The sequence below is a fragment of the Lethenteron reissneri genome, chromosome 65, assembly GCF_015708825.2.
Source record: "Lethenteron reissneri isolate LAM-NWPU_2019-01 chromosome 65, ASM1570882v1, whole genome shotgun sequence".
Taxonomy (NCBI): domain Eukaryota; kingdom Metazoa; phylum Chordata; class Hyperoartia; order Petromyzontiformes; family Petromyzontidae; genus Lethenteron; species Lethenteron reissneri.
The window spans coordinates 13,010,635-13,037,271 of NC_083843.1; the positions used below are offsets into that span (position 1 = coordinate 13,010,635).

At 48.6% G+C, this 26,637-nt stretch overlaps 2 protein-coding genes across 2 annotated transcripts in view; one reads left to right on the plus strand and one right to left on the minus strand.

The window, feature by feature from the left end:
• Nucleotides 1–26,637, minus strand: part of LOC133359677 (zinc finger protein 271-like) — a 185,557-nt gene that overhangs the window by 149,495 nt on the left and 9,425 nt on the right. The window lies entirely within an intron of this gene.
• Nucleotides 1,262–11,733, plus strand: LOC133359478 (uncharacterized). Its single transcript, XM_061577895.1, has 6 exons — nucleotides 1,262–1,391; nucleotides 2,800–2,873; nucleotides 4,901–4,994; nucleotides 5,166–5,506; nucleotides 7,391–7,501; nucleotides 9,742–11,733. Exons 1-6 carry the CDS (start codon nucleotides 1,262–1,264, stop codon nucleotides 10,381–10,383), a joined length of 1,392 nt encoding a protein of 463 aa, XP_061433879.1. The 3' UTR covers nucleotides 10,384–11,733.

The window sequence follows — 26,637 nt, forward strand, 5'->3', positions numbered from 1 at the left end:
CATCTCAGTCAGTCGACCCGTGGCACCTGCTGGGTCTGCCCCGTGACCTCCTACCTGAGGGCGTTCGACAATTAACGTGGCCTCAAGGTGCACATAGCCTGGCACAAACGTCGTGGTGACGTCACTGCCACTTAGTGGCGAATGGCGGTTGTTGTTGTTGTACCTGTGTGTGTGTAGTTCCTGTGTGTGTGTTCACTACCTGTGTGTGTATTCACTACTTGTGTGTGTGTGTTCACCACCTGTGTGTGTTCACCACCTGTGTGTGTGTAGTTCCTGTGTGTGTGTTCACCACCTGTGTGTGTTCACCACCTGTGTGTGTGTAGTTCCTGTGTGTGTGTTCACCACCTGTGTGTGTGTTCACCACCTGTGTGTGTGTAGTTCCTGTGTGTGTGTTCACCACCTGTGTGTGTGTTCACCACCTGTGTGTGTAGTACCTGTGTGTGTAGTACCTGTGTGTGTGTTCACTACTTGTATGTGTGTTCACTACCTGTGTGTGTAGTACCTGTGTGTGTTCACCACCTGTGTGTGTGTGTTCACCACCTGTGAACACACACACACAGGGGGGGTCTGACTTTTTGTGACGCCGTGTGACGAGGCGGGGGGTCAAAAATCGTCCAACATTGCGTGACGTCACTTATGGCCGTGACCGCTCGGGTCACCGCAGATGAGGTAGCGGAAGCCGAGTGGCCCACAGTCGGATAAGATTTGAAGCTTTCGTGACTGCAGGAATCCACTCTCATTGGTTCTTTCGGTAAAGTCACGTGGGTAGAGAACAAATCACGACGTTTCGATCGCAACACAAGCAGTCGTCGCCTGGTGGGAACAACCACAGCGAGACAAAATTGCTCAAGTGGGCGAGAGAGCCCCCCCTTTGATACCCACGTAACCTCTCGCCCACTTCAGCAATTGTGTCTCGCTGTGGTTGTTCCCACGTGATTATGGGCGCTCGTGTTGCGCCCGAAACGTCGTGACGACTTGTTTCATTTTATTTTGTATCCAACTGCGTGACTTTACCGAAAGAACCAAAGAGTGTGAGGAGGATAAGAATTCCCGACAGCGGCGGTCGTCACAGCAGCAGCAGCAGCAGCGTCGGCGGGAATGAGCGGGACCGGACTATCAGGCACAAGTCTTCACGGCGGATCGGTGCGATCCCAACGATGAGATCCCACCGGTGAGATTTCACCGGGGAGATCTCACCGGTGAGATCCCACCGGAGCGATCTCACCGCCACGCACGCTTCCGGCTGTCCGCGACGGTGCCGATGTACAAGAAACATCGCAGGGTCGTCATGGAGCCTCTGGGTGATTCGGTGTCCCCTGTGCAGGTCACGTGCCGAGGGAGAGAGGAGGGGGCGAGGTGCGGGTGGGGGGAAGAAACGCGGGGGGCACGAGGTGAGACCCCACCCCTCAGTCACACACTCAGTCACACACTCAGTCACTCTCTCAGTCACACACTCAGTCACACACTCAGTCACTCACTCAGTTACACACTCAGTCACACACTCAGTCACTCACTCAGTCACACACTCAGTCACACACTCAGTCACTCACTCAGTCACACACTCAGTCACACACTCAGTCACTCACTCAGTTACACACTCAGTTACATACTCAGTCACGCACTCAGTCACTCAGTCACACACTCAGTTACACACTCAGTCATACACTCAGTCACACGCTCAGTCACTCACTCAGTCACACACTCAGTCACACACTCAGTCACTCACTCAGTCACACACTCAGTCACTCACTCAGTCACACACTCAGTCACTCTCTCAGTCACACACTCAGTCACTCACTCAGTCACTCTCTCAGTCACACACTCAGTCACACACTCAGTCACTCACTCTCTCAGTCACACACTCACTCAGTCACACACTCAGTCACACACTCAGTCACACACTCAGTTACTTACTCAGTCACACACTCAGTCACTCTCTCAGTCACACACTCAGTCACACACTCACGCAGTCACACACTCTCTCAGTCACTCTCTCAGTCACACACTCTCTCAGTCACTCTCTCAGTCACACACTCAGTCACACACTCAGTCACTCTCTCAGTCACACATTCTCTCAGTCACAGACTCACTCAGTCACTCTCTCAGTCACTCACTCAGTCAGTCACTCACTCAGTCACACACTCAGTCACGCACTCAGTCACACACTCTCTCAGTCACACACTCAGTCACTCACTCAGTCATACACTCAGTCACACACTCTCTCAGTCACACACTCAGTCACACACTCTCTCAGTCACACACTCAGCCACACACTCTCTCAGTCACACACTCTGTCAGTCACACACTCTCTCAGTCCCACATTATGATGGTGATAATGGTGTTGATGGTAGTGTTGATGGTGGTGCTGGTGAAGGTGCTGATGATGATGGTGGTGGTGATAATGGAAACGATGGTGATGATGTTGATAGCGACGGTCATTATGATGGTGCTGATGATCATGGTGCTGATGGTGTTAATGGTGCTGATGGTGATGATGGTGATGATGATGGTGCTGATCGTGATGATGATGGTGCTGATGGTGATGATGATGGTGCTGATGATGGTGCTGGTGATGGTGCTGGTGATGGTGCTGATGGTGCTGATGATGGTGCTGATGGTGCTGATGGTGCTGATGGTGGTGCTGATGGTGCTGATCGTGATGATGATGGTGCTGATGGTGCTGATGATGGTGCTGGTGATGGTGCTGGTGATGGTGCTGATGGTGTTGATGTTGATAGCGACGGTAATTATGATGATGGTGCTGCTGATGTTGATGTCGGTGACGTTGGATGTTTCCAGGCCTGGCGACCATCAACTCGAGTGTGTGGCACGAGTTGGGGCCTCGGGGAGCGGAGAACTCCGCGGAGTTCCAGGTGAGACCCGGCCTCGGGGTCGATGATGTGCAGCTTTCTGTTGAGTGGTCCTCGTAGTGGTGCTGCTGGTTGTGAAGGTGGTATTGGTGGTTGTTAGATGTGGTGGTAGTGGTTGGAGTGGTGCTGGTGGTGGTAGTGGTGGTGGTGGTAGTGGTGCTGCTGGTGGTGGTAGTGGTGCTGCTGGTGGTGGTAGTGGTGGTGATAGTGGTGGTGGTGATTGGAGTGGTGGTGATAGTGGTGGTGGTGGTTGGAGTGGTGGTGATAGTGGTGATAGTGGTGGTGGTGATAGTGGTGGTAGTGGTGGTGGTGGTGGTAGTGGTGGTGGTGGTAGTGGTGGTGGTTGGAGTGGTGGTGATAGTGGTGGTGGTTGTAGTGGTGATAGTGGTGGTGGTAGTGATGGTGGTGGTGGTAGTGGTGGTGATAGTGGTGGTGGTGATAGTGGTGGTGGTGGTGGTGATAGTGGTGGTGGTGGTGGTGATAGTGGTGGTGGTGGTTATGGTGTGGAGTGGTCGTGTAGTGGTTAGCGCTACGCTGCGCTATGGACCTGGCGAACCGAGTTCGATTCCTGCTCATGGCCAACACCACTAGTGACGATGATCTGAGCCGGTCCTGGGCCTCCCCTAGGTCGACTCAGCCTCAAATTAGTATCTGGGTCGGTGTCTAATAAACATCGTCACTTTGGAGACAAAGGCAGCTCGGCGTGGTGCCGGCCTTCATAGGTGCTCGCTAAGAGCACTTGCCCCAATAGTCTGTGAGTGCGGTGTGAGTGTGGTGCTGAGTGGGTGGCTGTGTGAGTGGCTGAGTGAGTGCGGTGTGAGTGAGTGCGGTGTGAGTGTGGTGCTGAGTGAGTGGCTGTGTGAGTGCTCTGTGAGTGAGTGTGGTGCTGAGTGAGTGAGTGGCTGTGTGAGTGAGTGGCTGTGTGAGTGAGTGGCTGTGTGAGTGCGGTGTGAGTGTGGTGCTGAGCGAGTGAGTGGCTGTGTGAGTGCGGTGTGAGTGTGGTGCTGAGTGAGTGGCTGTGTGAGTGCGGTGTGAGTGTGGTGCTGAGTGAGTGAGTGGCTGTGTGAGTGCGGTGTGAGTGTGGTGCTGAGTGAGTGAGTGGCTGAGTGAGTGGCTGTGTGAGTGGCTGAGTGAGTGCCGTGTGAGTGTGGTGCTGAGTGAGTGGCTGTGTGAGTGAGTGGCTGAGTGAGTGGCTGTGTGAGTGAGTGGCTGAGTGAGTGGCTGTGTGAGTGGCTTAGTGAGTGGCTGTGTGAGTGAGTGGCTGTGTGAGTGTGGTGTGAGTGTGGTGCTGAGTGAGTGGCTGTGTGAGTGCGGTGTGAGTGTGGTGCTGAGTGAGTGAGTGGCTGTGTGAGTGCTCTGTGAGTGAATGTGGTGCTGAGTGAGTGAGTGGCTGTGTGAGTGCTCTGTGAGTGAGTGTGGTGCTGAGTGAGTGAGTGGCTGTGTGAGTGCGGTGTGAGTGTGGTGCTGAGTGAGTGAGTGGCTGTGTGAGTGCAGTGTGAGTGTGGTGCTGTGTGAGTGCTGTGTGAATGAGTGGCTGTGTGAGTGCGGTGTGAGTGTGGTGCTGAGTGAGTGAGTGGCTGTGTGAGTGCGGTGTGAGTGTGGTGCTGAGTGAGTGAGTGGCTGTGTGAGTGCAGTGTGAGTGTGGTGCTGTGTGAGTGCTGTGTGAATGAGTGGCTGTGTGAGTGTGATGCTGAGTGAGTGAGTGGCTGAGTGAGTGGCTGAGTGAGTGCGGTGTGAGTGTGGTGCTGAGTGAGTGGCTGTGTGAGTGAGTGGCTGAGTGAGTGGCTGTGTGAGTGAGTGGCTGAGTGAGTGCGGTGTGAGTGTGGTCCTGAGTGAGTGGCTGTGTGAGTGAGTGGCTGTGTGAGTGAGTGGCTGAGTGAGTGCGGTGTGAGTGTGGTCCTGATTGAGTGGCTGTGTGAGTGAGTGGCTGAGTGAGTGGCTGTGTGAGTGAGTGGCTGAGTGAGTGCGGTGTGAGTGAGTGTGGTGCTCTCTGAGTGCGGTGCTCTCCGTGTCTCCTGTGCGAGCCGCAGGGCGCTCTGCTGGACGCCGCTGCCGTGGAGCTCGGCTTGAACCTCACGGCCATGAGGGCCCCCAGCGGCTTCCCGGCCCTGCTGCCCACTCCAGGTGAGGCGACGGCACTCGGTCACCACCCCGGTGGACAAACCATGTCGTGGTGGTGGTAGTGGTGGTCGTGGTGGTGGTAGCGGACCGCTAAATGCACGTGGTAACGTGGTAATGTGGCCACGTGGTAACGGTCTGCATCTGTGCGTAACGCACTCCCCCCCCACCCCCCAGAGCCGACTCCTCCTCTGCTGCTGCTGCCGGCGGAAATGGCGGAGTTGGAGGCGCAGCTGGAGATGGGCGCCGTGGGGCTGGGCCTGGGTACAGAGGGGCCGCTCCATGGCCTGGACGGCCAGGTCATGGAGCTGGGGCCCTCCCTGGGCCTGGACTCCGCGCTGGAGCTGGCGGGGGGAGACGCAGAGAATGAGGATGTGCGGGGGTTCGACTCCACGCCGTGGGGCGGAGACGAGAAGGAGGAGGGTGAGGAGGTGCGGGGGTTCGACTCCACGCCATGGGGCGGAGACGAGAAGGAGGAGGCGGCGGCGCTGCAAGAGGCGCTTGGGGAAAACCGGCAGGTAGGGCCGTGGGCTGACGCGCTGCGCCATGATCCTGGCGGAGACCCGAATTTGTGGCCACGACGGCCACCAACACAGCGGCGATTTGTCTGAACAATCGGTCCTGGGCCTTCCCAAGTTCGACTCAGCCTCAAATGCGTCGTAAACATCGCCAACGGGGAGACAAAGGCGGCCGGGCGCGGTGGTGGCCACCCACCCTCACGTGTGCTGTGCCAGCCTTCGTAGGTGTCACTCACTATCGGCAATTGCCCCAACAGTCTGTGAAGGCTACACGAGGGATCTTTGTCTTTGTGTGCACGACCATCGATCATCGCTCCTAAAGTGACGTCATCCAATGCCACGTGGCACCGTTTTTGGCAGGAGAAGCGCCTTTCTGACATCATAATAGCACCACTACTTTGTGTTCTCTGAATTTAATCTCGATTAAAACGGAACTTTTCAGATTAATAAGGCTGTTTGTATTAATCTGAAAATTTTGTTTAATTAATCAAACATTTCAAACATAACCTGACTATTGTACAATACACACACACAATTCACCAACATCACAACAACAGCCGCCATTCGCTACTAAGTGGCAGTGACATCACCAAGGCGCTTGTGCCAGGCTAGGTACACTTTAGGTCCACGTGAAATGTGGAAGGCTCACTGCTGGAAAGAGGCCACGGGACAGACTCAGGTGTTATGGGTTGACTGACTGACATGATTGGCAAATGCACCACCTGTGCCCCCTACTGTGCCACCAAGCTGTATTTTATCCACCCCACGCTCTGCTCGTTGTTGTGAGTGTTGCTCCCCTATCCTCCGTTGTTGCTGGAGAGCGACTGCATCCAACTGCCCAGTTGCAGCGTCCTTCAGATCCTCCTCCAAAGAGGCCAATCTTGACACCGCTGGTACCAGTTATTGGCAAGTCCAAATCCTTCTGTACGGCATCTGTCCATCTCTTCTCTGTCCCGTTCCACTCACTCACCCAGTCACCTATTCACTCACCCACTCGAACATCAAACCATCTCTACTCTAGCCTGTGCCGTGCTCGTTTAGGCTGGGCATGCGGGCCGCATGACCCGTCCAACACCACCTGCGCCTGCGGAGGAGCTCACCGATAATAGGGACTGTTTCAAGATCTTTAAAGTATCACAAACACCCACACGGTACATCAAAGACCCCAGTGTAGGCAGTAACACACGACCGTTGGGGCAAGTGGTGTAAGTGAGTAATAACGCCGATGAAGACCGGCATGGCATGCGAGGGGGTGGGTGGCCAGCACCACACCCGACCGCCTTTATCTCCCCCAGTGGTGAGATTTACACATCATAACAGGTACTCATATGAGGCTGGGTCGACCGTACATCAAACGCAAAATGTGACCCATGCACAAATACACGCTGCACAATGCAATATAATCACAATTTAGAAATCTTAAATTGTTTTCTCCACGAAGACCAAAGTCGTGCTGGGAACCATCACAGCCTCTGCTTGGCTCAGAGCAGCTGGTCGCGTCTAAGTACGTGTGTCTGCATTGTCGCACATATTTAGCACGACTGGCTGTTCTGTACAGGCGCTTGCTGGCTGACTTGCGTCAGGCGGATGGAGGTTTATAATCCCAGGTGAGTGGAGTTTGTCCCTGGCCTGCAATAACGTTGAGTCCATTCACCAATCAAGTCCTCCTGCATCAATGAATTCTAGGGTTGCTGGTGCTATGGTATGGTGTCACAGGCGACATTATCCACGGCGCGGCCTCCCCACCACCACTGCCCATACATTGTGCTCTGAGGACTCCAGGGTGGTAACGCTGTCCTTGGCTGTGACTCCGTGGTGTGGCTCTCTGGTGTGGCTCAGCGTGGCTCTAACTCTGCGCTGTGGATCTGCGTGGCTCCCGTGCAGCTGAGCGCTGCACTGGAGCGGAGGGACGCTGAGGCACGGAGGCTGCGTGCCAGGAACTCGCGACTCCGCCAGCTGGCAGAGAGCGCACGGACACTGAGCGCCACGCTGGAGGTGAGGTGCCACGGAGAGGTGCACTCACTCACTCACACTCACTCACACTCAACAACAACCGCCATTCATCACTAAGTGGCGGTGGCGTCAGCACGGCACTTGTGCCAGGCTATGTGCACATTGAGGCCACGTGAAGTGTCGAATGCCCGCCGGCAGGAGGTCACGGAGCAGACCTAGGTGCCACGGGTCGACTGACTGAGACGACTGGTCGATACACCACCTGTGCCCCCTACTGTGCCAACTTGTCTTTTAGCCACCCGGCGCTCTGCTTGTTGTTGTGAGCGCGGCTCTTCCGCCCTCCGTTGTTGTTGGAGGGCGACTGTCTCCAACTGCCCAGTAGCGTCCTTCACGAGCCTCCTCCACAGAGGCCGATCTTGACACCGCTGGTACCGGTCATCGGCAAATCCACTCAGCTCCACATCCTCTTGTACCACACCACGCCATCTCATCTCTAGCCCATGCCGCGCCTGTTTAGCCCCCTCTCTTTAGCCGAACAAAAGCTCTTTAGGCATTCGGTGGCTGGGCATGCAGGCTACATGACCCAGCCAACGCAGCTTTGCCTGTCGGAGGAGCTCACCAATGAGACTTTGTTCAGATCGTTCAAGGATTTGTGAGCTCTTAATACAATCCAGCCCGGTTAAATCCAGGATGGATCGTTGGCAGGCCAGCCTAAATGTTTATAACCAGCGAAGATGTTCCATTAGGGGGGTCCACGTTTCACAAGCATAGAGAAGGAAGGGCATGACTGGCCGAGAAGACCTTAAGCTTCGTGTGGAGTAGCTTCCACACTGCATTACGCAACCGATTAAAAGGCAATGCTGCTCGGCTGATTGGGAGTGAGACCTCTCCTGTCAAACCGGAGCCGTTCATGAGCACACTGGCCAGGTATGGAAAACTCTCCACTTTCTCCACAATTTCCCTATCACCAATTGGAAGTTGTGGGGGTGGAGTGTCCGATGGTACAAAATACCAAGGCAGGTGCCTGGTTTTGGTGGGGCTGATGGTAAGGCCCCACCTCTTAGTGGCATGCTCTAGGTTCAGCAGCAGCGCCTCCAACCCCTCCTCTGGGTGAGCAGCAATTGCCAGATCATCGGCATATGTAACATGGTTGACCAAAAGGGAGCCATCCCTTGACCACACCCGGGCATTGATCAGCCTCCCATTGTATCTGTACCAGATGGAAATTCCTCAGGTATAGCCATCAACGGCTTCACGAACTACGTGGTCGAAATATATGTTAAATGATGTGGGAGCCAGAGGACATCCCTGTCGCACACCAAGGTAAACAGGGAATGGCTCCGGCTCCCGGCCACGTAGTTTTATCCGGGCCCGCTCACCGTCATGAAGGTCCTTAATGATCGTGAGCAGAGAATCAGGGACTCCGAAAGCACGAAGAGTAACTCAGAGCCCAGGCCTACTGATTGTATCATAGGCCTTGACCAGGTCAATAAAGCAGAGATGTAGGTCTTGTTGGAATTCCCTACACCTCTGCGGTAGCAGACGGACAGAAAATATGGCATCTGTGCAGGACCGCCCTTTCCTGAACCCACATTGGGGCTCTACAAGCCTCTCCTCAGTGTGCCTGGCAAGGCAATGTTCAATAATCCTTGCTAGGACCTTTCCTGGCACACTGAGGAGTGAGATGCCCCTGTAGTTATTATCGTCTGTACTGTTGTTATGGTGTCATGTAGTGCATTCTATGTACAAACGCCACCTTTCCTCAGCAATTCGCTTGCAGATCATCTCTGCCCGGTGCCTTTTCTGGTCTCAGACTCTGGATCACCTTCAATAATTCTTCAACATATGGCACCTCAGCTAGCCACTCACAGGGAGTGACTTCTTCCAGCCTCCCCTGTGGCTCTCCGTCACCGATGCGACCCAGCAAAGAACACCAACAGATGAACAGTACAAGGACAATGCAAACTCCAACGCATTAGTATTTCAGGATAAGCAGTTTATCTCTTGTCGGCCGACGAAGAGGCGGCACTACCAACAATAGTTTTGCAGTTCTTTATAGATTGAGATGTTTCCAGCCAACTCGTGATGAGCGGTTACCATTCATGTGGACCGGAGCGCCCAGTTAAACCCCAGGGAGCAACACTGTGTGTCACACTCTGATCCACCGCACTCTGCAGTGCACTGCCCGCGCCTCTGATTAACGTGGTTTGTTATGTACTGTGAAAAAGAAGTTCAACAAAAATACATTGCCTCCTTATTGACCTCCCTCCCTCCCCACACAGAATCTGTCCCAGGAGTGGGCAGGGCTGGCTGAGTGTCCCCGGCAGCCGGAGCAAGGCCTGAGTGGCCAGGCCGTGAGTCGTGCCGAGGGCCGCATGAGGGACCTGCTGGAGGAGGCATCGCGCTGCGTCCTGCAGCTCGACCCCTCCTCCACCTCCTCCTCCCTCTTCCCTCCTTCCCCCTTCACCCTCTACCCCCCTCCTCCTCCTCCGCACTCCTCCTGCCTCACTCCTCCCAGGGAGCCCAAACGCCGCCGCCTCGAACGGGGGGGCGGCCCCGAGGTGGCGAGCGACCGCTCGTGCCGGCGGCTTCGCGGCAGCGACGCCCGCGCCGCCGACCGCGACGCCGCCGACGTCGCCGTCGACGCCGCGGCGAGGCGCGCGGTTGGGGGTGGCCCCCCCCCTCCCCTCTCTGCCCCCGCGCTGCACGGCCGCTTCGCGGGCTTTGTGACGACGTCGCCGCCGCGAGCGATGCTCCGGGAGCCCGGGGGAGACGACGAGGGAGGGGGAGCGGGGGCGGCCGGGTTCCGCGCGAGCGTCCGCGAGCACGGCACGGCCAGGACGCTCGTCTTCCGGCGCGCCATCGCGCTCGTGGCCTGGGCCGCCGCGGAGGGCCGCTACCGCTTCCGCTGGCAGCCCACGTGAGCCACGCACTTGTGGTCATCACCGGTGTGGACGTCGTGGACATCATCGTTGGTGTCAATACCCAGGAACTCACGAACCCAGACTAGGAACACATGAACCCGGAATAGGAGCTCATGAACCCAGACTAGGACCTCACGAACCTGGACTAGAACCTGGAGCAGGGTGCTTGGCGTGGGGCTGCCCCTCAAGAGCATGGGTCCGGACCGCTTTAGAAGCTGCACTTTGGTCACAGGCGTGTGGAGTGGTGACGAGGCTGGCTCCCGTAATGGGAATGTGGAAATCCTACCGCTGGCTCGTCGCCCGCGCAGGATCAACCACCTCTCCTCAAGCGGGGGTCCCTGACGAACGCTTGGCAAGAGACCTCGTCAATGACTGCCACATGACATCAGTAAACCTATTACCCCGATGCTACATATTAACTTATTGCCTAATTTATTTTCGTATTTATTTTCTGCCCCCCAAAGATCAAGTAACGTTTTGCCAAGGCAAATAGCATTTACAGGTCTTTGTTGTGTGATGCAAGCTGTACTTGTGTAGTGTCAGCCTTCGCACTCTCCCTAGTCATCTAGCCTCGCCTTAACACCACCCTGACCGTGTTGCACCGATGGTGCCGACAGGGACAGCCAGCAACTGTCCAGGGGTGCAATATCTCGTGGAGATGGCAGCGATAAAGGCGTCGAAGATGAAGACGACGACGACGAGACGAGTCCACTTCCCAGAACCGGCAGCCACGAGCTCGCGCTCTCAGCCGCTTTCATGCTACCCGGCGCGGCCTGGCTCTGCCCTGGCCGCGCCTCCCTTCTCGAACGCACGAGTGGGTTCCAGGGGCTTCCAGATGACCCTTGCCCCAGTTCCTCTGCCCTGCCAACACACCCGCGTATATGCTCATCGGCGTGTGTACTGCTCTTCCACCGCAGTTGCCGTTGCTGAACAACAGTCGACGCTATTACAATACACTTGTATAAGCTATTGTAGAGCTAGAATCTTCATAGTCGTGATCATAATAACAATATATCTATGTACACCTGGCGTGTGAGTAAATGTGTGCACTTTAATTTATCGGTGCTTTTGTGCAAATTTTAATAAATTATTTGGTAATTTTTCGTTGGTTAACACTGTGTTCATACTGCTGCTGTCATATATTGGGTGCCAGAGTCCAAGTGAGTGCAGCAATTCCTCGAAATGACAAAATTATGGATTTCAAAAATTTAATTTGTAGGTGAACGAAATTTTAGATGGCAAGTACCATGAGAACAAAATGGAGCACGCGGGAGGCTGCATCGTCCATCCACTGCTGGACGTCTGTGAAAAATAACTTTGTAGTTGATCAGATTCCCTCTCCACTCTATCCCCACAGTGCAACAGTAACGCCTCCACATCACCTCTCGAGCCACTCGAGCGTGTTTTGGTGAGTTCCCTGGCAAGGTTAATTAGTTTAGTTTTAAATTAATGATGCAATCGTCTTAAGATGTATGTTGTTAATTGTCTTTATTTTTGTATTGTTAAAAGTTATATATGTGTGCGTGTGGATGTTTAGGTGAGGAGTATAAGTCGGAATGACTGTCCGGGAGGAAAGCCATTTCCGATTTACGACATTCCCGTTTACGTCTGAAAAACGGAATGTGGAGTGAGTGGCGTAGAATGCGCGTGGTGGTGGTTGATGTTCGTGATGCCCATTTTATGCAAAATGTTCCTTGAGGAAAATGGTCAGAGGAGCGGCAAAGAGGACCGGATTGTCGCAGGATCGCTGCCTGAGATGCAGCAGCTGTGGAGGCAGTGGCGATGGTTCATGACGATTGATGATTGTTGATGACGGTTGATGACGATTGATGAGGATTGATGATGGTAGATGATGGTTGATGATGGTTTATGATGATTGATGATGATCGATGATGGTTGTTAATTATTGATGATGGTTGATGATGGTTGATGATGATGGTTGATGATGGTTGGTGATGGTTGATAATGGTTGATGATTCATGATGATGATGGTTGATCATTGATGATGGTTGATGATGGTTGATGATGGTATATGATGGTTTATAATGATTGATGATGATTGATGATTGGTTGATAATTGATGATGGTTGATAATTGATGATGGTTGATGATGGTTGATGATGGTGTATGATGATTGATGATGATTGATGATGATCGATGATGGTTGATAATTGATGATGGTTGATGATGGTTGATGATGATTGATGATGATTGATGATGATGGTTGATGATGGTTGATGATGGTTGGTGATGGTTGATGAACTCTCATTCGTAATGGACTCCCCCAACCCACCCCATTCATAATTGACTCATTCACTCGCTCACTCACTCATTCACTCGTTCACTCATTCACTCACTCATTCACTCGTTCACTCACTCACTCACTCATTCACTCATCTCTCCCCCCCTGCCCCCCCTCCCTCCACTCTCCCATCTCTCTCCTTAATGAACTAAGAGGACCTGCTGTCGATGTCGCGCTTTGTTTAGGTAAAGGTTGCGTGGTGCTACATTATTTGTGGCAGTGCCGATTGCACTCACTGTTGGTTCGTGGGTCTTTGGCAAGCCGTAAACTGTTGGCAGTTTCGAGGCATTGGTTGGGTCTCGTTCAATTTTAAGGTCGGTACCTCCATCTAGTAAATTTCTGATTTTGTGATCATATTCCCCACCGGACATCACGACTGTTGATGGACCTTTGTGAGCAGCAAGAATAATAATAAGAGTATATTTGTTTGAATTCCCTTGAGGCTTTTGCCTCACTGACAAATCGCACAACCGCAGCTGCCACTGCTCCTGTCGGGAGTCCTAATTCCAACTTCGGGAGTTTGAATTTTACATCGTGGAGGCCGAATTTCGACGCCATGGAATTGAGACTCCTATAACCATAATTAGGGGTCCGGGTCGCGGCTCTCAGGTTAGGGCTATACAGTATAGTCAGGGCTGTCGGGTTGAGGTGGCTATAGGTGCACTGTAGGTTTTACACAAGTCGCGTGATGCACTATTGTGGACAAACGCACAACTCCAGCTGCTGCATCGGACAAAATAACCGAGCAGAGGAACAGCCTCCACATAGCCGCCTCTCCACACAAAGATGCGAGTGGTTCTACGCATCACGTCAGCCGCCTGACTTTCTGAGAGTGCAGCTCATCAGCGGCAGCACTGATACAACATAAGCAACCGGTTTACGGTTTAGGTTAGGGGTTAGGGTGAGGTGTTAGGGTTAGGGGTGAAGGTTAGGGTTAGTTGTTAAGGTTAGGGTTAAGGGATAGTGTTAGGGATATGGATTAGAGTTTAGGGTTAGGGTGTAGGGTTGGGTTTAGAGATAGGTTCAGGGTTAAAGGTTAGTGTTAGGGTTTCGGGTTAGGGTTTAGGGTTTGGTTTGGGTGAGGTTAGGGTTTGGGTTGTGTTGTGTTAGAATTAGGGTTTAGGGTTTGGTTAGGGTTTAGGGTTAGGTTGGGGTTAGGGTTGGGTTAGGGTTCGGGGTTAGGGTTGGGGGTTAGGGTTGGGTTAGGGGTTAGTGTTAGGGGTTAGGGTTAGCATTAAGGTTAGGGTAGTTAGGGGTTATGGTTTGGGTTGAGTAAGGGTTAATGTTTAGGGTTAGGGTTCGGTTAGAGTTAGGGGTTAGGGTTATGGTCAGGGTCTGGGTCAGGGGGTTAGGGTTAGGGGTTATGGTTAAGGGTTAGGGTTAAGGGTTAGAGTTAGGGGTTAAGCTTATGGTAAGGTGTTAGGGTTAGTGGTTAGGGCTTAGGGATAGGGTTAGGGCTCTATTATTTTGACTCACTACTCTCCGGCACATCTGGCAAAAACATTACCAAGCTGCAGCGTGTACAAAATTATTTGGCAGGCATCATGACGGGTACTGGAAAATCCGACCAATGTCTGTCCAGTGCTCACCGAACTGCATTGGCTTCCTGTTGCCGAAGTCATACATAAAAGGTTGCACTCATTACATTCAAAGCACTTACCACAAATTAACCACAATACCTTGCTGACATCATCAAAGAGCTTAAACCATCACGCAAACTCCGGTCATCTTAGCAGCAGCTTTTGGGTAGTCATCGAATAAAGATAGTCTCAGCATTGCATGCTTTCAGATGCACTTCTGCAGCCGTCTGGAATGTTTTTTCTTCCGATATTAGGAAGTCACTGGAGCTACGGATTTTTTTAATCTAGATTGAAAATAAATTTAGTTTAAAACTGCTGTTTATGCTTCGTTTGTTGTCCTCCCCGCACCTCCTATAAGCATGATTGGCTATGTACGGTGTGAAAGAAGTTCAACATACACACCAACATGGACACTCATTAAATAACCTAACCATCATGGACACTCGCCAATTACACTAACCAACATGGACACTCGCTAATAACCAAACCAACATTGACACTCGCTAAATAACCTAAACATCAAAGACACTCGCTAAATAACCTAGCCATCTTGGACACTTGCTAAATAACCAAGCCAACATGGACACTCGCTAAATAACCTAACCAACATGAACACTCGCTAAATAACCAAGCCAACATGGACACTCGCTAAATAACCAAGCCAACATGGACACTCGCTAAATAACCTGACCATCATGGACACTCGCTAAATAACATCACCATCATGGACACTCGCTAAATAACCTCACCATCATGGACACTCGCTAAATAACCTAACCAACATGGACACTCGCTAAATGACCTAACCAACATGGACACTCGCTAAATGACCTAACCAATATGGACACTCGCTAAATGACCTAACCAACATGGACACTCGCTAAATGACCTAACCAACATGGACACTCGCTAAATAACCTAACCAACATGGACACTCGCTAAATAACTTCTCAAACATGGACACTCGCTAAATAACCAAGCCAACATGGACACTCGCTAAATAACCTAACCAACATGAACACTCGCTAAATAACCAAGCCAACATGGACACTCATTAAATAACCTAACCATCATGGACACTCGCCAATTAAACTAACCAACATGGACACTCGCTAATAACCAAACCAACATTGACACTCGCTAAATAACCTAAACATCAAAGACACTCGCTAAATAACCTAGCCATCTTGGACACTTGCTAAATAACCAAGCCAACATGGACACTCGCTAAATAACCTAACCAACATGAACACTCGCTAAATAACCAAGCCAACATGGACACTTGCTAAATAACCAAGCAAACATGGACACTCGCTAAATAACCTGACCATCATGGACACTCGCTAAATAACATCACCATCATGGACACTCGCTAAATAACCTCACCATCATGGACACTCGCTAAATAACCTAACCAACATGGACACTCGCTAAATGACCTAACCAACATGGACACTCGCTAAATGACCTAACCAATATGGACACTCACTAAATGACCTAACCAACATGGACACTCGCTAAATGACCTAACCAACATGGACACTCGCTAAATAACCTAACCAACATGGACACTCGCTAAATAACTTTCCAAACATGGACACTCGCTAAATAACCAAGCCAACATGGACACTCGCTAAATAACCTAACCAACATTAACACTCGCTAAATAACCAAGCCAACATGGACACTCGCTAAATAATCTCAACATCATGGACACTCGCTAAATAACCTAACCAACATGGACACTCGCTAAATGACCTAACCAACATGGACATTCGCTAAATGACCTAACCAACATGGACACTCGCTAAATGACCTAACCAACATGGACACTCGCTAAATGACCTAACCAACATGGACACTCGCTAAATAACCTGACCATCATGGACACTCGCTAAATAACTTTCCAAACATGGACACTCGCTAAATAACCTCACCATCATGGACACTCGCTAAATAACCTCACCATCATGGACACTCGCTAAATAACCTAACCAACATGGACACTCGCTAAATGACCTAACCAACATGGACATTCGCTAAATGACCTAACCAACCTGGACACTCGCTAAATGACCTAACCAACATGGACACTCGCTAAATAACCTAACCAACATGGACACTCGCTAAATAACTTTCCAAACATGGACACTCGCTAAATAACCTGACCATCATGTACACTCGCTAAATAACCTCACCATCATGGACACTCGCTAAGTAACCTCACCATCATGGACACTCGCTAAATAACCTAACCAACATGGACACTCGCTAAATAACCAAACCAACATGGACACTCACTAAATAACCAAACCAATATGGACACTCGCTAAATAACCTAACCAACAAGGACACTCGCTAAATGACCTAACCAACATGGACATTCGCTAAATGACCTAACCAACATGGACACTCGCTAAATGACCTAACCAACATGGACACTCGCTAAATAACCTCACCATCATGGACACTCGCTAAATAACCTCACCATCATGGACACTCGCTAAATAACCTAACCAACATGGACACTCGCTAAATAACCTAACCAACATGGACACTCGCTAAATAACCAAACCAACATGGACACTCACTAAATAACCAAACCAATATGGACACTCGCTAAATAACTTAACCAACGTGGACACTCGCTAAATAACCTAACCAACATGGAAACTCGCCAAATGACCTAACCAACATGGACACACGCTAAATAACCTAACCAACATGTACACACGCTAAATGGCCGAACCATCGTGGACACTTGCAAAATAATTTAACCAAAATGGTGCTGTACCGCCACCGTGTGGTCAGTTGGTACAACTGCAGTACCTTGGCGCGGTAACAGCAGCAGTGGCACTGTGCGGTGTCTTCACGACTTCATTGCAGCCAACCGCGCTTCGGACAAACGCCAGGACGCCGCAACAGCAGCGACTCACAACTACGGGGGATGCGCGGGTAACGCCTGACAGCAGCAACTGCTGGCATACTGTGTTGGCCTGTACTGCACATGTCCACCACATAGCAGACGTAACCACGAATTGAACGCTTGTGGTACTGCACTTATCCACAAGAGGGCACACGTAACACGTCAAACGCTGGTAAAAAACTAAACTATACGGCCGATTTACACTGAAATTCTTTATTTCTTCACGCATTTTCAAGTAACAAACTACTGCATTGACATCCCAAGCTGTCCCATACGCTTACACCGTTGAATATTTGATGAACATCGGTGCTGAAATAGTGAAACGCACTGCATTCCAAAACAGTGTGCTTCAAACAATCACACCTATCTTTGACTTCAATGTAAAATGCCGCCCCGGTTCCACAAGTCACACAAGCAAGTGGCATATGCCCTTCGACTCTACTCGACAGAGTCAAGCTATAAACGATTCAACTCATCTCGCTGAGACGCGTTTAAAGGCATATGGATTAGGGTTAGGGGTTAGGGTTCGGGTATGGGTATGGGTGAGGGTTAGAGTTAGGGGCTGGGATTAGGGTTAGAGGTTAGGGTTAGGGTGAGGAGTTAGGGTTATCGCTAGGATTAGGGTAGTTATGGTTAGGTTTGAGTTAGGGGTTAGGGTTAGTATTTTATTTATTTTAATATATAAAAGTCTCCGTGCGCACTTGCGAGGGATTTGGCTCTCGAACGGTGGGGTTTATGTATACAAAAATTTGACAGGCAGCATGCCCTAAGCCCCACGGTGGGAATAGGCTATTCCGTTTTCCCATCCGTAAACTTTAAAATAGTTTAATTAACAAATTTGTGACATTTCTTATTCTAATTATTTACTTATTGCGCGACATCGACCGCACCAACTGACGACAATTGCCTCGGGGGGGGCAGACCCTAGCCAAGTGATGCGCGTTCGGTCGAGCTCACGGGGGACATTTTATTTTACACCTTTAACATGCAATACATATACACATAACGCTGCGGATATTTCTTCAGAGTGTCATGTCCTCTTCGCCCCCCCCCCCAACACGATGCGTCCAGTTTATACTACAGAGTCCATACAGAATATTATAGTGCTTAGATTGCATTATTGTTGCACGGGCGGGGGGATGGTGGGGGGGGGGTAGCGGCCCAGCCCCCAGCCTGCCAACGTGCTGCCTCCCCTGGCTCGGCAATGTAGGCCAGGACGGGGGTTCTGCATGGGACTAGGCCTCACCACAGCTATGGCAAGTACACATTTCCTTGCTTCTTGCGCTAAGAGCTCAGGTTCATTGTTTATTATTAGTAAACAAATACGTTGCCAAATATTACAATAATTATGTTTGTGTGCAGATAACAACTCTGGTCCATTGTTTACTATTATGAAACTAATAAGTTGGCAAATATTACTATTATAATGTTTGTGTGCAGAAAACGAATTTTTAATTATTAGCTTGCTAAATATTTCCTTTTAGTTTTTTTATGACGCTGTGTCAGTCTGTGCTGTGGACTGCTGCCTGCTGATTCATAAACGTCAGTGCACTGTCACTCTATTATCTACACTGTTAATTTGGCTTTTGCCCGTTATGAGTGTATGGCAGTCTATAATCTCTTGCCTGCTTATTTACCTCACTCAGTGTACTGCCAGCCTTTCATGTCGACTGTATCCTGCTTTTTCAGCTGCTACCTGTATTGCCTGCTTTTTATGTGCACTGTAGCAATGCTTCTGTCATTGAGTCGGCGTACTGCCAGTCTATAATCTATACTGTAGCCTGCTTCTCAACGTATCTGTGTGTACTGCTGCTATTTAATGTACACTTATTTAAGCTTATTTCTTCTATGCATTTCTATTGTTTCCATTGCTCACGTCCCGCTATTTACTCATACGTAGTACTGCGATGCTGATAGCTGTGCCATCATCTGGGATTGCTGTGCACGTCGATGTGTGTGTTTGAGTCCATATGTGTGTGCGTGTACGTCCATGCATCTGTGTGGAAGTCTATGTGTGTCTATCTTTTTAGAACGGACAACGCCCGATGTGTGTGTGTGTACATTGATGTGTTTGTGTGTGTCAGTGCAAGTGTGCGTGTCAGCCCATGTGTGTGTATCAGTCGCTGTGTGTGTGTTAGTCGATGTGTGTGTGTTAGTCGATGTGTGTAAGTCAATGTGCGTTTGTGTGTCTGTGTGTCAGTCAATGTGTGTGTCAGTCCATATGTGTAGCGTGTTAGTCCACATGTGTGTGTAAGTCCATACGTGTGTGCATGTCACTCGATGTGTGTGTGTGTAAGTCAACATCTTCGCCGGTTAAAAACATTTAGGCTGGCCTGCCTACAATCCATCCTGGGTTTAACCAGGCTGGATTGTGTGAGGAGCTCACAAATCCTCGAAATATGTGGACAAAGTCTCATTGGTGAGCTCCTCCGCCAGATAAGGCTGCGCTGACTGGGTCATGTAGCCCGCATGCCCAGTCACTGCATGCCCAACAGCTTTTGTTCGGCCAAATCGTGGGGGCTAAACGGGCGCGGCACGGGCTGGAGAAGAGAGGGAGTGACGTGTTTACAGGAGGATGTGGAGCTGAGTGGACTTGCTGATGACTGGTACCAGTGGTGTCAAGATTGGCCTCTGAGAAGGAGGCTTGCGAAAGACGCTACTGGGCAGTTGGAGGCAGTCTCCCTCCAACAACAATGGAGGGCAAATTTTAAAAGCTACATTTTCCAAGAAAAAGTGAATTCCTCCCTTTGGTTTAGCATTAGTATGCTATATATTACATTAAAAGTGGGAGATTTCACCATGAAAATTTCAAGTAAAAAAAGCTTATCGGCAGACTAACCTATGCCGTTTTTTGGAAAAATTAGCCCAATTTTCCTAGCTTTACTTTTTCATCAAAAAGAGCATAATTAGGTTGTGTTTAGCCTTAGTATCCTATATATTACGTAAAAAAGTGGGAAATTTCACGGTGAAATTTTTAAATATAGAAAAGAAAATCGGCCCGATTACCTATGCCGGTTTTGGCTAAAATAAGCCGAATTTTTACAGGTTTATAAAAAAAAAAAAAGTTAATTCCTCCATTGTATTTACCCTTAGTATGCTATGTCTTAGATTAAAAGTAGAACATTTTACGATTAAATGTTCACATCCCAAACAGAAGATCGGTATATGAACCTATGCCGTTTTGGGCCAAAATTTGCTACATTTTCACAGCTTTATTTTTCGACAAAAGTTCATTCCTCCATTGTATTTAGCTTTAGTATGCTATGTATTAGATTAAAAGTGAAAAATTCCACGAAAGAAATGTTTACGCCCCAAACAGAAAATCGTTTTTTGCAAAAAATTTACAACTTTTTACAGCTGTATTTTTAAACAAAAAGTAAATTTCTGGGTTGTGTTTAGCCTGAGTAGCCTATATATTACGTTAAAAAGTAGGGAATTTCATGCATTACATTTTCGAGTATAAAAAAGTAAATCTGCATACCGTGCCGTTTTAGCCTAAATAATCCCAACTTTCAGTTTTATTTCTGGACGAAAGTTAATTCCTCTTGTATTTAGCCTTATTATATGTGTAATAAAGGACTCTTTCACTGTGTCTGTCTCCGTTGTCCTTTATTTGGGTTCGTACAACTTCGCCCCGCACGGCGCCTCGCTCAGAGCCTTCTCCACCTCCCGCTCGGCAGCCCTTCTGCTGCCGTCGCTCACGTAGCCTTTCTGCTGGCTCCCGCTGCAGCTCCGCTGCTGGCTTTTCTCTCAGCCTCTCCGCCCCGATCTGCAGCCCCTCGGCTGCTCTCTCTGCAGCCCCACCGCTGCTCTCCGTCTCCCCCGTGCCCGGACACCGCTGGCCAATGGTGCCGAGTCCTGTCCTGTGGCGATCACGCCACTTTCCACCTCCTGCCCTGCGTGGCCTCCTCCCGTCTTTATTCTTACACTCTCTTCCCGTCTCTTCCGGTTCCCGCCCTTAAGAGCTCTCCCTTCTCCCCACGTGACCCAACTCCTCCTCCCTGTTACGTCATATCCGCAAGGCCGTTTATGCCCTCATTACATATGTATTAGATTAAAAGTGGAAAATTTCATGCACGATGTGGGGTGGGGGGGGAATTACTGAGGCAGCGTATATTATGCTTTATGCGAGCCCTGTGAACTTGTCCTTCCTGTCTATTGTGTTTATTAAAATAGCCCGACCAACGGTAATCCCTAATGAAGTATGCTGCTCTTTGTAGGCATGCATTTAAATAATATATTACGTGATTATTCGCTTCCACACAGCACTAAAACGGTAGCTATCCGAACGATTAAAGATATTTTGATTTCTTTCAATTTCTATAGATTCTCTAATTAGTCTTGGCCAATCGTAGCTTGTTTTGCACAAAACTTCAACATTATCAAAATCAATTGAGTGTCCTTGTTGGCACTCGTGTTCTGCTACTGCTGATAGTTGTATTTGGGAGAATTTAATATTTCTCTTTTAGTCTCGTGCTGATCATTCGTCCTGTTTGCCCAGCATCACATTTACCACACGTGCAGTTACTCCTGTACACACATTCTGTTGATAGCTTCGATAATACATGTTTTGTACCAGATATTAAATTCTGTATTTTATGCACCATGTCAAATCTGACTCGGATGTTTTGTTTTACCAAACATCTGGCGAGATTATCAGTTACTCCCACAATGTACGGTATTTTGATCGTTTAATTACTTGCGCAGTTTCAATTCTCTTGTTATATGATTTGGTTTTGGTATTCAATGCCCTGTTGATGTGTACATCATTGTAACCGTTTATTTGCAGCGCTTCTTTATTCGGTCTTGAAAATGTATTTTAAAAATGCTAATGTATGTCATTATGCAAATAATGAATTTATACTAATTATGAAGGTGTAATTGCTTTAGGTTATGCGAGCGTATGTAGTTCTTATAATTTATGCAATTATGATCATTAGGCTTCGTTGTCTAGGGTTGTATTATCAATCGGGATAATACAATGATTCTCATAATAGATTTTTTACCCTTTTTTCTGGCAATAAAACTGACACCTTTTTACGAGGAATCATGTATTGAGGACACGGGGTAAGCATTTACATCATGAGACCTCCTTTGCCAGTATCAAAATAATAGGTTTTTTACCCTTTTTTCTGGCAACAAAACTGACTTTTATAAGGTGTGGACCAATCAATTTCAAGGACAGTGCATACATTATCAGAGTGCGTTTTTTGTTTACATTTTGACTGCAGGAATTGTGGTTAATGTAAACATGATTCCTTGTAAAAAGGTGTCAATTTTGTTGCCAGAAAAAAGGGTAAAAAAGCTATTATTATATTTTGCTACCGGCAAAGGAGGTCTCATGATGTACAATGATTCTCACTTTCACTTTTACTGATTATGTCTTAGTGTGTTTATGTCAGGTCTCAAAATTCAGATCTCTCCGCAGGATACAGTTCTTAGGAAGGCACCACTGAGACTCTTCTGTATTAAGCAACTTTAATATAAAAAAAACTCTAATATGCGAACTCCAGGAGATGTCCTCATTGATCCATACATTTAACCTTCAATGATTACGTTTGTTAAACTGGGCAACAGAACAATCGGCTAATTCCTCAGAGTAAAGCGAGCATACACAGCGATGGGAAAACGTCCTTAAAAGTTAATGTGACAATATTCATACGAACAGCAATAAAGAAACATGTGCCTAAGGCAAAAGTAGACCTCAATGAATTCATTGGTAAGATTATGCAATTAACGAAATGTCTTGGAACAATGGTGTGCGGCAGCTGTGCCTGCTTGTTTAACAAATGCTTATCAATTAAAGGCTTCTGTGATCAAAATAAATATTTTAACACAATAGTATCCCTGTGAGTCTAGATTCGTAAGATAAATGTTTATAAATGTTTAGTTTCATCAATGAATTCATTGGTACAGTTATACAATTACAAAAAAATATTACTGAAACACTTCTAAATGACCGTATCCACGTAACTCAATGGGCAGCAATGCTTTTTACGATCAGCTAATAGTTAACGCACCATCTTAGGATGGCCCTGACCGAAACACAAGAACTTTGGAGTAATCTTATGAGTCCCGATATGTGCATTATGTGTGTTCTGGGTGTATTGTCTCCTTGCTCAACTCTTTGCGTTAAGCAGACGCCGAGGTGGGGCGTTCCTTGTACTGAAAATGCCTTGGTTGGCTGCTGGGCGATGAGTCGTGTGTGTGTTGGCGTGTCATACACACAATGCTCTCTCTATTGGCGGCAGCTGCAGGCCTCTCTGCTGCTTTATGAGCCAAGTCTGCACGACGCTCATCCCTGACGGTGCCCGATTGCGATTGCAGCTCGTCCGCTAGTCGCTAGCGCCGACACTCTTTCTAGGTTGCACCGGTCACACTCTCTCCCTTGCACCAGGCGCGGTTGGTCCTTGTAGACTTAACCTTTGCAGGAGTGTGCTCGGCTTCCGAATCCCCACGCTCGTGGGTAGTCATTAGCCGCTACTGCTGCTGGTCCTACGCGATGCTTGCTTGGTCGATGCTTGGCGCTTTCCGTCCTTTCTCCAGATTGATTGCTTCTCATTGCTCGTCACTCTTTCGCACTCTTTCTCTCTTGCTGCAGCTGCTGGTGGGAGCTGGCACTCAATGTAGAATACAACTTTTAGCGATACTTTGTCTTTCAGTGCCGAACTCACACTCGGTGACACATCGCTACTCTGCAAGCCTCGCCATCCACGGTCGATTGCGGGGCCCACTCCTGGAGCTTGCCGCAACAAGACTCAATTACGTGTGCTGTATTCTTGATTATCTCTGAAATTCTTCCACCTCGGCTCGCCTTCTCACAAAGGACCGGAATTTCTTTGATTTCGCTCTCAACCTGTGGGAGCAACTGTTTGTCCGGTGTACGTGTGTCTGTTGTAATTTATTGAAGTAATCTGTTAAGTCACATCAAGGCCAAGTTCCTGTCTCCTTCCTCAAGCCATCTGTGGAAACATACCTTTCAATTGCCCCTAAGTGTGTTTTCTAGTTTTTCAACTTTCTACAAAAAATAATCTGGGAAGGGGGGGGGGGTTATATTTGTCCGGTTGCGTCCCCCCCTCTTCCCTCATGGTTGGAGGTGTTACATTTTCTTGTCTCTCACAAAGAGGGGCGCCGTCTCTTGAAGTGTGACCTCCTGTTACCATGTTTTCCATTCACTCTTATGGGTTGTAAATATAGGCCTTTAACCAAAAATTAATATTAAGAATAATTCTGCCAATATATATTTTTTATATAATCGATTGGGGTGAGCATGGGGCATGAAAGGGTGAGGCACACCCCACCTCTCTCACCCAGCTGCCTTGCCACATTAAAGGAACTGGAGGGATGTCATAAAGAGCCATTAAATAATAAACTCCAGGGCAAAGGGAGGTTAATGACGATCTGGTATATCTCCAGATTGTCAAAGGACCATATGACACGACCTCCATGGACGTTTTGGACACTTCACAAAATATCTCCAGACTCACTGGTACGGACGCAGAGCACAGGGCAAACGGACATTACAACTGGCGTTTTCTTTAACGGTAAAAGTTCGAAACTTAGCGACAAGAATACATCGACATTATAAACTGCCAATACACTCTCAGTCTACATTAGTGGCTTTTATTATTACTTATATTACTCCTAGTGACACAGACGGAGAACAAAGCTTAATAAAACCCTCAGAATACCTGTGTTAACAACTATGATACATCACGAATCTTGGTAAACATAAACCAATAATCATGAAGTATTAGACCTAGGGTAAGTCCAAATAGATACAAGGCAAAATAGGTCAAACACACACGATCGAGATAATATGTATTCCATAGGACCAGAGACTCCTAACCGCCTTTGTCTCCCAACAATTTGACACAACACATGGTAGCAATAAATACGTATGAAGGGAGGGTGCCTCCCCTTGAGATAGCAAACACCACGAAGGCAGAGAGGGGTGGAACTGGGGGCAACCAGGCGGCTGCGGCCACGGGAAGAGAACAAAACAGAGGGCATCGGTTTTTTTCTCTCACAAGCGACGCGCAGAGAGGGGAGAATTTCACATATAAGCAAGGACACAGATCATGCAACAGGGTCTTGCTGCGGCAAGCTCCGGGAGTGGGCCCCACAATCGACCAAGGATGGCGAGGCTTGCAGAGTAGCGATGTGTCACCGAGTACGAGTTCGGCACTGACAGACGAAGCATCGCTAAAAGTTGTATTCTACATTGAGTGCCAGCTCCCACCAGCAGCTGCAGCAAGAGAGAAAGAGAAAGAGTGACGAGCAACGACAAGCAATCAACCTGGAGAAAAGGTGGAAAAGCGTCAAGCATCGACCAAGCGAGCATCGCACAGGACCAGCAGCAGCAGCTCACGACTACCCACGAGCGTGCGGACTCGGAAGTCGAGCACACTCCTCCAAAGGTCAAGTCTACACAAATTAGCATCATTTTTGAAAATTACATTTTTTTTTCATTTTTTCTATTTTCATTAATTTTTCAAGACCAAATATATACAAGAGTTGAGAGAAAGAGAAACATTATTTTCTACCCCTTATCTTAATATTTATCCCTTTTTGCGGTGTTGATTCTGTGACTCAAGGTATGTTTTGAACAGTGTTTACAGTACTTCTGTCGTGGTTTGGAATTACTTCATGGTGCTTGACATCTCAAGGGGAGGCGCCCTCCCTGCATGTGTAATTTATTGCTACCACGTGCTTCTGGAAGACAAAGGTGGTTGGGCGGCTCTGATTGTATGGAATGCATATTATTTTGGTCGTGTGTGATTGACCTGTTTTGCATTGTATTTCATCTGGATGACCCTCGGTCTAATACTTCATAATTATTATTTGGTTTATGTTTAACCAAGATATGTGATCTACCTAGTTGTTACCACAGGTATTCCGAGGGTTTATCAAATTTTGTTCTCTGTGTCGCCAGAAATCCGTGCTTCTTATTCTAGATTTATATTTTGATATCCCGAGGTTGGAGACATAGCTACGTTTTGACTTAAGCTTTCGTGATTTGCGGAACTCATGTACTTTGGTTCTTTCGGTAAAGTCACGTAGATAGAAACAATAAGGTGAATAAGGATAAAATAAAATAAGTAATAATAAAAGCCACTAATCTAGACTGCAGTCTATAATGTCGATTTGTTCTTGTCGCTAAGTTTCGAACTTTTACCATAAAAAAACGCCACTTGTAATGTCCGATTGTCCCTGCCCTGCGTCCGTGTTGTATGGCGGTCTTTGAAGCCCAGTAGAGAATTCCCCAAAATCTCATTAGCAGCCCCCTCACCTTGCAACGGGGTTTATTTTTTTACATTTTACAGCTTATCTCGAGCTGCCTTCTTGTGTGGCTTGTGAGAGGCGAGGTGGGAGGTGAGGGTGTGCCTCAGCCTTTTTCGTGCCCCATGCTACACCCCGATTGACTATTATAAAAAAAATATAAT

What these genes read in the sequence shown, in the direction of transcription:
- LOC133359478 (XM_061577895.1), top strand. Translation starts at nt 1,262, where the DNA reads ATGTACAAGAAACATCGCAGGGTCGTCATGGAGCCTCTGGGTGATTCG. An exon ending in AGAAACGCGGGGGGCACGAG is followed by an intron (nt 1,392 to 2,799) that starts GTGAGACCCCAC and finishes GGATGTTTCCAG; the next exon opens with GCCTGGCGACCATCAACTCG. An exon ending in CGCTTGGGGAAAACCGGCAG is followed by an intron (nt 5,507 to 7,390) that starts GTAGGGCCGTGG and finishes GCTCCCGTGCAG; the next exon opens with CTGAGCGCTGCACTGGAGCG.